Source organism: Pimephales promelas, chromosome 7 (assembly GCF_988280905.1).
Source record: "Pimephales promelas chromosome 7, fPimPro1.hap1.1, whole genome shotgun sequence".
NCBI lineage: Eukaryota > Metazoa > Chordata > Actinopteri > Cypriniformes > Leuciscidae > Pimephales > Pimephales promelas.
Window position 1 is genome coordinate 27,533,416 of NC_142775.1, and position 15,288 is coordinate 27,548,703.

Sequence of the window (15,288 nt, forward strand, 5' to 3'; positions counted from 1 at the left end):
TTGTGCACTTTTCAAAATCCATTTCTTATGGTGAGGGTCACGCGCAGTATGCTTCGGTCCCTTCTTATGTGGTTCAGACTCCGGTTCTTCACTTTGGGTCCCACTCTAGATGTGTCTTTGTCGCAATACATTACGACAGGCACTTCCCTTGTTCGAGCTATCTCCCACAACTGGTGGTTTTAGGTCTCATTAGACCTTTTTCGAAGGTAGCCCCACATTGTGGGTCTGTCAGGTTCTAGCCTCTGGCTTCCCTGAAGGATGAGCTTCCACATGCTGTGGTCGTTGGGTTTTAGGCCGCACAACGTACGGCCTTCCTGACATGAGCCCTCATGTATCGGAGCTCCCCACACATGGGGTCATCAGGTCTTAGGTCTCTTTGACCTTCCTGATTTTGATCCCTCTCTTACTTCCTCAGTGCTCAAAAGCGAGCACTGGGTGGATTGAGTGTACGATTCCCATTGGTTCGAGGTTGAGTCACACTCTCCGGAGGATCCCGTCTCTGTGATCCGAAACTCGATGGTTTCCGCCAGCTCCGCGGGCCTTCAGTTTTTTGATGCCTTTTCTAGGCAATTTCCAGAGGCTCTGTCTTGGACGGACAGGCTATGGCCAGACTGTGTGTCTTAGTACAGATCACCAGGCCAGCCTGGGGGCATTTCAGGAGGAGTGTTCTCCTGAATAGTGACTGGCTGGGGGTCTCTTGGCCCCCTAGCCACACTCCCTAGAAGGGACCCCTTCTATTTTGAAAGTTGTGGTCCTAAAGCCTTTGAGCTGGCCCTGATTTACTCACGTTATTACGTTCTGGTTTTTCTTGGTTCATTAGCTTGGGCTATGACCGGTAGGGAGTGCTGTCACTGACAGCCCGATGTAACATAGGGTGAGTGGTTTCAGTGTTCCTGGAATTACTGGTTCTGACAGTTGTCACTGCCTTTCGGCATGCACTCCCCTCAGCATGGCGGAGTGGGTATTTCGTTCCCCATAGCGTCATTCGACGTATTGTTGAGTTCCCTTCGAAAGGGAACGTCTCAGGTTACGACTGTAACCTATGTTCCCTGAGAACAGGGAACGAGACAATACGTCTCGTTGCCATGCCTCGGGGCCTGCCTGCAACAGTCCCTTCAGACGATAGGATGTTGTCACGGTTTCAAGGCGCCCTTCTTATACATCCAGATTGACGCGCTCATCATTCAAGCTGATGATGCACGGGCTGTCGCCGGTCAACCTGATTACTGTGAGTTGATATTTGATTTCAGACACCTGTCACGCCTGAGGCGTTCCCCATAGCGTCATTCGACGTATTGTCTCGTTCCCTGTTCTCAGGGAACATAGGTTACAGTCGTAACCTGAGACGTTGTTGGAAATGAAAAGTCTGGTCTTAACATTCAACAATATTATGTTTCTGCCTGCAATGACACCATTGTCTGAGAACTGAACTGAGCTGGACGATGACATCATTGTTTTCTCCAGGGCAGCTGTATAGATACATTAACTAAATTAATAACAAGGCTTAATGATTTTTACAACGGAAGTGAATCAACACTGAACCTACAGTACTTAAGCTGTACATTTTTTCTGCTAGATCTGAGCTACAGTCGAAACAAACTTTCCTACATTATTTTTTCTGTCATCACTGTAAAGCTGTTTGAAACAATCTGCATTGTAACAAGCTCTATAAATAAAGATTACTTGACTTGGTGTGTGGCACTAAAAGGTGAATAGTCAATTGCATTTGAAAATAACACACTGACTACACTAAAACTTATCCTAAACCTAACCAAAGTGTGAACAAAAGCAAACGTGAGAACATTTTCAAGGGACTCGTACTCGAGCACTTCACATTACGAATGCAATGCTGTACTAGGTGAGCTACTGAGCAAGTTTACAATATCAGAAAAGGCATAGGTATGTAGCTGGTTATGTGCCGTTAACATCAAAATGTATTAGTTCACAAATCACAAAATGGTAAAAGTGTTCTGAGGTCACAACATAGCATTGTTCAAGGAACCATATTAAGTCTTTATATAGTTGCAATCAAAATGATTCAAACCACTTGACCTTGACCTGACATTTTGCTGCCAAGAACTAAAATACATGAAAACAGTTCAACAAAGGCATCAGTTAACTATTATAGAAAGTGTATTAATACACATTTGAGTGGTTCTGTGAATGTAAAGTTGATGAGAATTGAAAAAAAAAAAAAAGAAAATCATGTTCAAAGTTATTCAACCCCCAAAGGTCAAATTTTTTTATACTTTATAACCTCTAATAAACGCTGCCTGAGAAGTCTCTACTGCATTCGTGGTCCACTCCTCACTTGAAAAAGCTTCCAGATCACTAATAATCTTTGGTTTTCACGTTACCACTGCTTTCTTCAAATTCCACCAAACATGTGTAATGAAATTCATTCTGAAGACTGTACAGGCCACTCAAGAACATTATAAAACTGATCCCTGAACCAAGCTACAGTAGATTTGGATGAATACTTTGGGATGGCTGTTCTGCAGGAAAGTCCATCAAGCTTTAGTCTCTGCACTGAAGGCATCACAGTCTTTGCCAAAATGGCTTGATACTTTCATATACTTTCATAAAGAATTCATGATGTCCTTCATACAGTCAAGATTTCCACTTCCTGCAGTAGCAAAGCACCCCATAGAAAGACTGAACCATCACCATGTTTGACCATGTAGATGGTCTTCTTCTGCTACTAAGACTTTTTTGCACAAAAATACCGCTGATCCATATGTCCAAAAAATTGGTCACATTACTCCATAAAACATTCTTCCAAAACTCCACAGGCCTATTTAAATTTATTTTAGCGTATTTAAATCAGCATTTTATGTTCTTATTGGTCAAGAGCGGCTTTTGCTTGTCTAGTGATCTTCTTATACTCTGCATTGAAATGTTTTTTTTTTCCTCCTTTCATCAGGTATTTGGCAGTAAATTGAGGGTTTTTCTTAGTTGCTTTGATCAAACATTTTATTCCCTTTTTTTGACATTGTGCTTTTTATTCAAAACCCTCAAAGGTTCTCTGGTGCATTTTTTTCTTTTTCAAAACTTATGATGAGGTTGCCAGCTGTGTCTCAAGGAACATTTAGTGTTTTGGGAATTTTCTTGTAGTCATAGACATTCTAATGTAATAAATACACTTGTTTCCAAAATAGTTTCCAAAGTGTTTTAACACAATTTTGTGCCATTCCATACAAATAAGTGACTTAAAAACAGCAGCGTTGAATATGGGTTGAATAATTATGGCATATTTGTATTACAAAAAAAAATACATTATTGACAATGTATAAGTAAGGGTTGAGAAAAGAGCAGCTTGAACATTTTGCAAAACCGCATCTCAGACAGCAAGGTACTAATTTAACATTAGATGTAGGAAAGCAGCATGACGAAATGTTTGAAAGGGCACAGAGGAATTTCTTATGCTAGTTCCTGACAAAAACCATCGGAGCTCGAGTGAGATAACATCCTGAATGGATGGATGGATGCTGTGTAATGCTAACAGGAGGAAGAAACATCAAAGTATAGCCATTAAAAAGAGATCTAACATAGAAATCTCCATATCACAGGAATAGACATCATAGACACGCTTACCCGTTTTCCAAGTATAGTGCCTGTCCTTTGGAAACTCCAGGTCCGACCTCACTTGCATTCCAATGAGAGACATAGAGAGCAGCAGGTATTTCCCAACACGCCATGTCCAGCCCGTTACACCAGAGTCATCTTTTAGAATCATAGTCCAGCCCATTGACGTCCTGTCCAATTTTAGTCCTGCAAAAAAACAACAACAAAAACAAAGCAAACAAGGGTTATTATGCTCTCTTACTTGTTAGGGAGCAAATACACCAGCCAAGCATATTAAACAACTCTTGGGAATCATTACATTAATCACCGGCATATGTTTGACTAGTCATTTAATCCTGGAGGACGTCAAAACGAGCAAATGTGCCAGGATCAGGATCATTTGGTCTTAAAGCTGCATGCACTGATGCGGTAAATACCACGGTAAACACAGGCAGAGCATTGGGTCTTGCAGCCCTGAAGTAATTGAGGATATTAACACCTTTTTATTGCAACTCATTTAATTCTGTCCCCCGCCGCTGTAAGTCATATCCTTTGGCTGAAAGATTAGTTCTGGAATCACTGACTGTATAGGTGAGAGGGAATTTTAATGCATATCTGATTTACAATTAACTTTTTTTTTGCAAACATTCAGAGATGGCAGTTTTACACTATTTTGTTTGTACTATCCACATTTTAAAGCAGCTGGTCTTGAACAATAAATGTCTTTTACCGACTGCACACACACAGTCTGTTTTGTCACGTTGCTGATTGATGGAAATCTGCACACCATTTAAATGGCAAATATCCAATGGACCAGATCCATGTTATGCCTCTCACATGTAATAAACTTCTCCATTGACAACCGAAATGGGAAAGTAACTCATTTAAACAGCTCGGCAGCACAAACCAAGGTTATTCATTCGCGCCAGTCCCGCGGCAAGAAATGGGGGATCTCTATATTTTAAAGCATCATTGTTTCATATATGGGACACAGCTCTGCACAGACCAGTGTATTACAGTATTATCTGAATTAAAATTTTGATTGATTTTCCTCTTATGGAGACAGCATACAATGCATTACCTGTGGACGATCTGTTCGAGGCGGCTAGACAGAATCGGTGTATTGATGGATGAATTGCTATCAGACTTAAATATGTGTTTGGAATGTGGAATTATTCTGATGTGATTTCTCAGGGAAAGCCTGCAGCTCCCAATTGGTTTTTGGTTGATTTCATTTGGGGAAATTAGATTTTTATTTCATTGCTTCAACAGTGTTGCGGGAAAATCTGATTTGAGAAGAATATGGTGAGAGGACTTGACGGAGTGAAAAAAAATCTCTTATCCTTTAACTGCTGCCACAAGTAAATGTCTTGATAGAATTAGATATTTTCAAAAGGGTTCACAGATATCCTCTTGAAGAGGCTAAAGCTGGTTTCTTGGGACTTTGGAGATCGCCTGTACTGTATAAGTGAATATTAAGTGAATTCATTAAGTGGATAAATGAGTGGCCTGTACTGTATGTCAGCTTTCCTTCAGAATCGAGACAAAACATCTCTCAAAACCTGCAAAAAGAAAATCCCTCTGAGCATGCTGCACTTGTTTCAAAATAATTTCTAAAATAATTTTAATAAAACCAGTACTTTAGCAAACACTGCAGTTTTAAATAAGGGATGTTGAAGACATAAATACGTTCTCAATATATAGTCAAGTGAACAATTATTAAAATGGATATACAATCTTCAAAAAATAAGTTTGGTCACTCCTTTTGTGTGTGTGTGTGTGTGTGTGTGTGATTTTTTTTTTGTTTCTTCTTTAAATGAAATTACCTTTTTGTATCATATTTACACCCATTTTAAATGTTGGGGTTGGTAAGATTTTTTTTTTTTTTTTAAGAAGAAGTCTCATGCTCACCAAGGCAGCATTTATTTGATAATACAGCAAAAACTCTAATATTTTTACATATGCCTATTTTAATGTTTCAAATAAAAATGTTCTATTTTGATATATTTTAAAATTGTATTTATTTCGGTGATTTCTGACAGTTGTAAATGTCACATGGTCCATCAGAAATCATTCTATTAAAAAAAAATATTAGAAAGTTCAAAAGAAAAGCATTTATTTGAAATAGAAGTCTTCTGTAACATTAAAAAGTCACTTTTTGTCCTAAAAAAGTCACAATATCCTTGAATAATACTACTATTTTTTTTCAAATAAAGTAGCTAGTGTATGTTTTGCAAAAGTATTTTGATTCAGATTTTACTCAGACGTTAAATAACACATGCAAATACAACTTCCCTAAGCTATTACTGTATCCTCTATACTACTCTATAGACACACAGACACAGTTTTGCGAGCACACAAACAAGCACATAAATGATATAGGAATGTACACCATAATCGTGCATGCTGGAAGAAACAAACACAAATAACATAAAACGTCAATATGCAAAGTGAAGATTTACAAAACAGCCTAGCAAACATTCACAGACTGAGAGTAAAAAACCTCAGTGTGATGGACTTGGCCTTTTCCCTGTGACCTGTCAGCCGTAGGGAGGATGTGAATACTGACACGCGTTCCTGCATGTGCCCATCACCCGCCATAACAGACACAGCCATCCTGGATATCAAATGCGTCAAAGTCCTCGCTGCTTTTTAGAATAACTAGGTCAAACAAAGCTTGTGGGCTCAGACTGGAACACAGTGTGCAGTCTTGAGAACCTGAGAAAGCTTCTGCGCTTCAGGATTCATAACACTTCAGTCAAGATTTTCTCAAGGAGCACATACCTTAACTCTTTCAGGTAGAGGCATGGACTCTCATTCAGATTTCCATTCATACTGCCATTAATGGGTAACAAACCATCCAATTTAAATATGCACTGGTTCAAATTCCAAAGGCTTGGAGGTCATGCAGGTGTCTCCTTGTTACCACTATGCAGTGGCTTTGTCAGCAGGCTGAAAGTCTTTCTAGTTTGTGTGGGTTATATATCAGATTTGTCTGAAAAGTCATGTGCTGAAATATATCTTCAAAGAAGCACATGGGAATTAATTTATTAGTATTAGCTGAGGCAGTGAATTTCACATCAAACAGAAGGCTTTTCACCATTCTTGCCATGTGATCTGGTGTTACATCTGCATGTGCTATAGTTTTTGTGTTTGACCATGACGTTATCCCTACCCCAGACCTAAAACTACCCCGTCACCTAACTTTAAAGGTCAAGCGTCAGTTGGATGACGCCCCAGGATCGTCATCTAACCGACATTTAAGGGTACCCTAAAACGGCGGATGTTGCCGTATGGTCAAAAGCGTCAGTTGTATGACGTCTTGGGATGAGACTATGTTAGTTTGACACACATTTCCTTTTTTTTTTCTTTTTTTTTTCATATTTAACATTTTTAGAAAAAAATAATAATAATAATGAGGATTTTAAAGTTATCCTCATTTTTTTTTTAAATTTCTTATATCATTATTATTATATTCTATACACATCGGTTTCACTTTATGTTGATGGTCCCTTTAACACATTCTAGCAACTTTCCACCGATGTAACTCTCATTAGAGTGCTATCAGTGTACCTGTACCTGTACTTGCAAAGTTACTTACAGTGAGTAGAATGTCTGCTGGGGAAACATCAGAATAAAGTGTTAGCAGATATAGCAGTCTACTAATAATCTAATGAGAGCTAGTTGACATGTAGTTACAAAGTTACTTACAGTCAACAAAGTGTTCTAAAGAGACCATCAAAATAACTCATGTATCATTATTGTAGTATCAGGACAGTTGTTTTACAATCAAATTTTTGGCTTTATGCTTTTAGGACCAGATCTACTAACAACTTCCATCAGTGCAAACCTTATTTTTTCTTTAAAAAAAAAAAACTACTATCAGGATTTACTAAAGACATGCAGTGAAAAATTAGCGCTGAAGATATGGACAGGGTTATTTTTGCATAACGTTCTGATATTGTTGCATATGCATTTGTGAGTTTCCCTTTCAGACACTAAATTTATGGGAGGAGAGTATTTGAATGATTCATATAAGGTGATTTACTAATTTTTCCACTAGTCAATTCACTGCTATGTTTGCCATTATTTAAAGCCTCAAAAAAGCATAAAGATGCTAATCTGCTCTTGGTAGATTGCGTTGGTCATTATGGAAATGATCCGGCTGCGTTCTTTAATTTGCACATTGTCAGTAGATCACACGCAGAACTTCCCACTCCCAACTGCACTTTTTTGGTATTGTGTAAGCTAATTTGCCATGTTAAGCAAATCTGGCCCTTAATTTAGAAAAGAAATCCTTGAAAATGTGTATTTAAATCCCACGTCCTGATTTTGTAGGATTAAACACATTTAGTTGATCGTGACAAAAACGTAATCCTAACCCAATCCATACCCCTAAACTTAACCCCACCCATGTTAACCCTGAAATCAGAAGAAAATGTTAGCTGAATAACACTGATTTAGAAACTTCTAATCCTGGTTGTAAGCATTAACTGTAAACTTGTACCTCAAATCTGATTGGTTGATTGAAATGATCCATGAACATGTTGCACTTGGTGAAATCAGGTTCTGCATTAAAATCACTTAAAGTATTAATTGCATTTTTAATGTAGTTTTGAATAAATGAATAGATGTGGACAAAAAAATAAGTGTCATTGACCCACACAGGAATATGTGCATGCTTTAAAAAGTATGAGAAACCATGTCCACCCAACTTGAGTGGTATTTTTCTCCCCTTTCCAAAAGTACATTAAAAATACTCAAAAGGAAAGATTCCTACGTCCAACTCAAAAGCAAAATTAGACGTTTGAACCAATGTGCCTAAAAAAACAGCATTATCTTTTTGAAATGTGGAATACTGATCCTCCCAAAATCTTCACGTGGGACAGGGTATCTGAGCTGATCCGTCTGTAAACAGGTGGGCCCGGTAATTAACGTTTGATTACAACTCCCACGGTAGACACCGTCTGTAACAGGTCTATTGCAGTCTCAGCCAGGCTCGTTCCATTAGATCTTTCTCTGCAGGACACAACTGGCTCTGACAGCAAAGGAAACAAAAGCTCCTAATCCTGTTTACTGTATCACAGACGCCTTCCCCTTGCTTCAATTTCCATACAGTAATGCGTCCAATTGGCTTGTGTTCGACAAGCCGAGCAAACCTTTGAACGCCACCTGTCATTTCTTCTTCCTTATTTGTCCATAAAACCATGAAAGCACTCAACTTGATAATAAGCCACTACCTGCAATTTATTAGCAAGCTGGCATCATAAAAAAGAGAGAAATAAAAAGTTGCCTTGACACTAATATTTTAAAGTTGAATTCAGTTTCTTTTCCCTCATTAAAAAGTTTTACTTCTCAAAAGAAAGGAACAGTACTTTAGCTATATTGCTCAGTTTTCTCCCATATCGCGAGTTACTATGGCAATTCTCGATGCAGCACGAATGACCTTCAATGGCAACATTTTTCGCAATCACATCAGAAAAACAAAACACTGCCTTAAATTCACAAGCAGAAAGGTAGCGGGATCCTCCTAATATGGCACCTATATAAGACAGTTGTGGCATGATGTCAGCTTCACATTCTCTATAATTAACAGCAAAAGTAAAAAACAGTAAACAGCATCTTTCACACTTTCACAATCCTGCAAACATGAGATATTAAACAAAGTAGTGATTTTACTGTGCCTATTGTCTGGTTTCTGAATAATTTATTTATTGTATTGTACTGTCCTGTACTATTCACTGTAGTCTCATGTGTTTTTGTGATTGTCCTATGTTGTTTTTATGAAGTACCATGCTCCTGTCTCATTTCGTATTATACCTCACTAACTGTATATGATTGAACGACAATAAAAAAAAAAAAACACTTGAACTTGAACTAGTTCTTGACAGGTTTTTGCATTGCACTGAGTTATTTCTTCATTGTTTTCTATGTAAACATGTTCTATACACGTCTCACGTTTTTTTTTTTTTTTTTTTTTTTTTTTTGCAGCTTCTTGCGCATGAAACAGCATTCTAAAAACACGGCACTCGAGTTAAACTCACAGCTAATTAACCTTGCCTTTTTCCCATTCCACCGCCCACATCTTGTTTATTTATTTATTTATTTTTTTGTTTGTTGTTTTGTTTTTCCAGTGCAATATCATTATTCATTCAAGCCGCAACTACAGATGTGTTCCAAAGCCACTGGAAGCATTGCAAGCCTGCAAGCTTTAGCCAAAAAAGCGTAAACGGACTCAGACGTAGCTAATGGGACTCATTTATGGGACCTTTGAACACATGGCATTTGAAGTCCGCGTACTTTGAAGGATGCAACCTCTGGATAGGGTTGTAAAGTTTGCTAACTTTTTTTTATTCAAAACCGTGATTTCTCGCTTTAAAAATAATACAATTATGGCAAAAATCACGAAGCCCTATCAGAAGCCCAATAAAAGTTGCTGTATTTTACATGGAGTGGGTCACCTAATGGGGAAAGCCATGTTGGGATCACATGACCAATTGAAAGCAACACATTTTATCTCATTAACCGACATTATTGGATACTTATAATAACTTAATCATGACTGACTATATATATATATTTGAGTGATGCCACATTTTTGGCAACAGTATTACAGTTTGTTCGCACATCACAGCACTGAACAAACTGTAATACTGCCACCCCCCACTTTAGTTGCTTTGTAGTTTTTTTTTTTTATTTTATTTATTTTTTTTTTTTTATCTCGGTCTCCTTTCAAGCTGTGCGTTGTATGTGTATTTTCATATGTGTTACATATTATGTGATATTTCTGTGCTATGAAAAAAAAGATGTGTGAAAATGATTATCTCCATGGGACAATAAAGACTCTTATAATAACATAACATAACCTAGGCACTTATACTTAAAATACAACTTAAATGTACTAGCAGGCACTTATACTTAAAATACAACTTATAAGTGTACCTACATATAAATGAATATATGATAGAATTCCCAAGTGAAACCTTATTAAAAGCATCTATCAATGACATTTCTGAATTAAATCACCGTCTTAAAAGCAGTCCAGTATAATATGACCCAATACTAAAATGACACCATGATTCTGATTGGCTAATTGCATCACAAAAACCACATGCAGTCGCCACGCTAACCTGCCAAACCCCTGGAGTGCACTACTGTACAAGGGTGAAGTTATATTATTTTGGTAAAATACTCAGTTGTAAAATGCTTTAAACCACTGATAGTTTACACAATGAGAATAGTTTACACACTGATAGTTTACACAATGAGAAACCTTAGCTGAGCCACATTGTCAGACCAGTCTTATAATTGAATAAATAGATATCTCCTATCTAAGTGACATGCAGTGAGCAGGGACCCAAAAATGGCAGCTATTTCTCTTCATTAATTCTAGTTTCACAAGGAAAGGAGAAAAAAAAAACCCAGCTTGGCAGAGACCTCTCACACAACACTGTACTTCCACCCATTACAGACTCGAAGACAGTTGAGCCCAGACTGGGGAATTCGGCTACCGGGCAATTAGACCGAGGACACGGCGGTTTCTACCTGAAAGGAAAGAGTGGGACTCATCACTTTAGCTGTGGCAGTGAGGTGAACAGCTGGATGGCTGAGGCCCACTAATGCCGCTGGCAGCTGAATGCTCCTCAGATGCTCTCTGTGACACAGGGACAGCAGATAAACTCGGCCTTTCCTCCTCCCCCTGATGCATCATCTGCCAGCTAATCCTCAGTGGCTCCCCCTCGGGAAGATCAGAGCGTGAAAGATGTGTCTGTCACACCATCACCGACCGTGAGAACAGATAACCCTTTGGCGATAGCTGGATGAAGTATCCACTGCCGGAAATTCCTCCCAGGAAGTGTCCCGAAGCCAGCAGGGCTGAAAAAGGGGCGAGAGAATAGGAGAGTTTTAGGTTGGACTGACAAAGCAGAAATATTTGAAAACATGCCCTCAGATAATAACACATAATTTGAAGTGGAGACCTGGTGTGGTCAGAGGAATTTAGCTTAGTTTTGTTTTATAAAGTAGACAACTGCCTCAAAGTTTCATCCCAATCCCAATAAATGATCAATCTGGAATCTACAGTTGAAACGACTTACAGACGGCACAGAAATGGTGCTCGGCACTGGAGACCTGACACACAATTTCTAAAAGAGTTTAGTGTTACCAATGCAGTGTTTGGTCAAACAAGTGCAACCTTGGTGAGCAAAAGAGACTTCTCTCAAAAATAAATTAGAAAAAATGACCCCAAACTTTTAAATGGCAGTGAATATTCTCTGAAAACAAGTCTTATATACACATTTTTTACTTCCAAGTTCGTTTATCTTATTTTAAGGATGTTTAGATAAGTTTACCAGAAAACAGTGATTTTATATTGCCCTGGATACGGACATCTGTGGCGAGTTGAATAAACTTAGCTACTATGTTAATTATGTGTCTTAATAACTAGTTTGACCAACAAAGCAGTAAGACAAGAATGGGTTTTAGCTGAAAGTATCCCAAAGCTTTATCTCATTTCACAAGTTTCAGTCATCACTCTGGGATTACTGTGGCACTTTATCAGCTGTAATCCACCATCAGAGACACTAAAAACAGTAAAGAGAGAGTTCTGCTGCTTCTGTTCCCTCCACATGGTTGACATTCAATGATTACCTGTCAACACTGCATGCTGGACTGGCTAGCTTACCCTGCTGATTCTTTCATTCTATTAACACCCCATGCCCTCCTTCCATCTTCTCTTCTTTCCAACCCACTGTCATATATTGACTTCCAATGCTATGCTTTACCCCCCTCCGCCAACTCTGAACTCCGTCTTATTTCCCAGGGCTTTTAAGTGCCCACCATTGTGTCCAAAATGGCTTTCCCAAACTTCAATTGTACCTCAAGGAAAAACTTGATCGATTCATTCTTGCGATTTCAGTCACACTTTAGTGGTCAGGAGATAGCATATAGGGATCGGTCTTGGAACATTGCTTCCCATAAAACTCTCAATGGAGAGTGACAGGTTCAAATTTCTGTTGACTCCATTTTGGATTATTCATGCCTTGAAGATTTTATTTTCAACAAGCTCTCCAATGGCAAGTTTCTTTTGGGGGTTTGGTTGAAAGGAATGTTCTGCTAGATTGGACTTTTTAAAAAAAAAAAATAATAATAATAATAATAATTAAAAGGGACAACTTGGTTGTCTTCTCTTGGTTGCTCCATTCCAGTCTTGTGCTGGTCCCATCATGTCTCATTTACTCTATGCCATTTTTTTTAATGCAAACACATGATGCATTACATAATGGAATGACTGATATGAGGATGAAAGTGGATATTGTTAATGATTAACTCCTCTATTGGAGCAGATAGTAGGCAAAGTTAAGGGCTTGTACCTGGAAGAATATTGGTTAAATCTCTGCAATCAGCAAAAAATAAGCCATTGTTGCTCTAATGCAGAAGTATTCAATCATGCTCATGGAGGGCCACTGTCCAACAGCGTTTAGTTCCAACCACACATGCCTTTGTATGATCCCAAAGAGCTGATAAGCTGATTCAGGTGTGTTTGATTAGGGTTGGAACTAAACTCTGCAGGACAGTGGCCCTCCAGGAGCAGGATTGAAGCCCTCTCCTCAAATGGGTTATTCTCTAAGGGGATTGTTACTGCATTAAGTGTAAAGTCACTATGGACAGAACTTTCAATTTTAAAAAAAAAGAAAAAAAAGAACAGCCCAGAGGAAAGAAAAATAAAAAAATAGAACTCTTTAGCATCTCAAATGTTTGCCCTAGACAAAAAAGGGGTTACTTTTACTCGTTAGCTAGAGACTCTGGAGCTCTCATATTTGTCTCCTCTAAAGTTTAGAAGAGATCTCAACAAATTTACAAATCAAATATTTCACTATGAACTCAAATATTTCTACAATATAATAATAATAATAATAATCATCAAATTAGTCAAGGATTGAGTCGTAAACCATTTAATGTGCCTTTAAAACCATTAAGAAAGCTCCAGGGTAACTGTTCATGTAGTAAGACTTCTATAAGTCAGATTTGATAGGGTACATGCTATTTCTGCCCTTACGAAAAAGAAGTACATTTCAAGTTCATTTTATGTAGTATATTTAAGTAATATTCAAGTATATTTTTAAGTATAAACTATGTAGTAAGTATACTAATGTCACTATGTACTAGTAGTAAACTTGTAAGTGTACTATTTTAATACCGCTTGGGACTAAATTGGCCCACTTTTAGTACATAAAAGTATATGTTTAAGTGTACTATAAGTGTAACAGTAAGTGCACAACTAGTTCATAATTATGTATCTCATGTGTACTGCAAGTGAATTTATGGGTATACTAGTAGTTTACTTTTTTACTGTAATACTTATACAAGTATACTCTGAATACTTAATTATATTTTTAAGTATTTCTGGATCAAAAGATTGAGTACAAGAACAGGACAAATATACTTGCTTTTCTCTAAGTAAAGTACACTAAAGTGTAATTTGATGTATATTTCTGAGAAGTACATATAGTACTTCTGAGAAGTACAGGAAAAATAAACTGAAAGTGTACTTTCTTATTTTTAGTTTAAAAGAAGTATACTAATGGCACACTTGAATAAACTTCTTTTTCGTAAGGGTAAGAATAAATGATGTGCCCAGTACAGCACTATTGTCTTATTGTGGGTCAGCAATTAAGAGTAGACCATATTTCTGCACATCTTTCCTCTAAATATAGGCTTCAACTCTGAATTTAAGGATTGTCTTTGACTTTAGTGTATTTTACAGAAGGTACTTGACTTGGTGCACACTTTATAAAGTTGTTGAGGTCTCTTCTAAATTTCTCAAAAGAGACATATGTAAAAGTTCCAGATTTTCAAGCTAAGCCTAGTATGATGCTGAGAAATACAAGACCACAGAGTTTTTAGTTTAGGAGAAAGATCTAAGCACAGTGTGTGCTTTTGTTGAGGTCTCTTCTAAAACTCTTCTGAAGGATACTATTGTGAGAGTGTTAGCATTTTCTTTTCTTTTTTTTGACTCAGGAAACAAGTGTGAGAAGCAGGAGAGTCTCAAGCAAAAGTATCCATTTGATGTTAAAGTAACCTCATCTATGTCTAGCAGAAACATTTGAGATTTGAAAGCATTTGTTCCCCCCTTCTGGGTAGCTTCAATCTCATTCACCCACACCATTTCAATCAAACAATACATACATTGTCATATTTGAAGTCGTTTAGAGTAGACAGTGTTTTCTTGCACAATGATTTAATTGAGGAAATCATGACCTATATTTACATGCATGCAAAATGTAAGAATAAAAGACAGAATAAAAGGTTACGCAACAACAATGAAGCACTAAGTGTTACATTTGATAAAAAGAAAGTATTTGTCTCTTCCTAAACATCTTACACTTATCTGATCCCTTTCTACTGTGTTTGGCAACATATAAAATGCTGGGCACTGAAGATAATTTAAAAACCTGTAATATTCAGAAATCTATAACAGTATCTAAAATATTTTTTTTTTCTCCTAAAATAAAATTGGAAATGTCTGAAGACAAAGCTGATATTAGACATAAGAGAATCAAACCTTAGTATCATGAGCGTAGAGAAACCTTTGTCAGAACCATTGCCAGCACATTGACATCGATGCAAAACTGCAACTGCAAACAATATGGTTTCTAAAATCGGCTCAATATATAAAACATGTTTGATATCCTCAGGCTAGATGTAAACTACACGATTTTCTGT

The 15,288-nt window shown here is 37.5% G+C and overlaps 1 protein-coding gene across 2 annotated transcripts in view; it reads right to left on the minus strand.

The window, feature by feature from the left end:
* thsd7ba (thrombospondin, type I, domain containing 7Ba) overlaps positions 1-15,288 on the minus strand; it is a 209,722-nt gene that overhangs the window by 153,413 nt on the left and 41,021 nt on the right. For both annotated transcript variants that reach the window (XM_089133301.1, XM_039655480.2), the window contains exons 2-3: positions 11,110-11,439; positions 3,595-3,771 (exon numbers count right to left, since the gene is read on the minus strand). In XM_089133301.1, coding sequence (XP_088989427.1) covers positions 3,595-3,748 — 154 coding nt within the window. In that variant the 5' untranslated portion in view covers positions 3,749-3,771; positions 11,110-11,439. The remainder of the gene's footprint in view (positions 1-3,594; positions 3,772-11,109; positions 11,440-15,288) is intronic.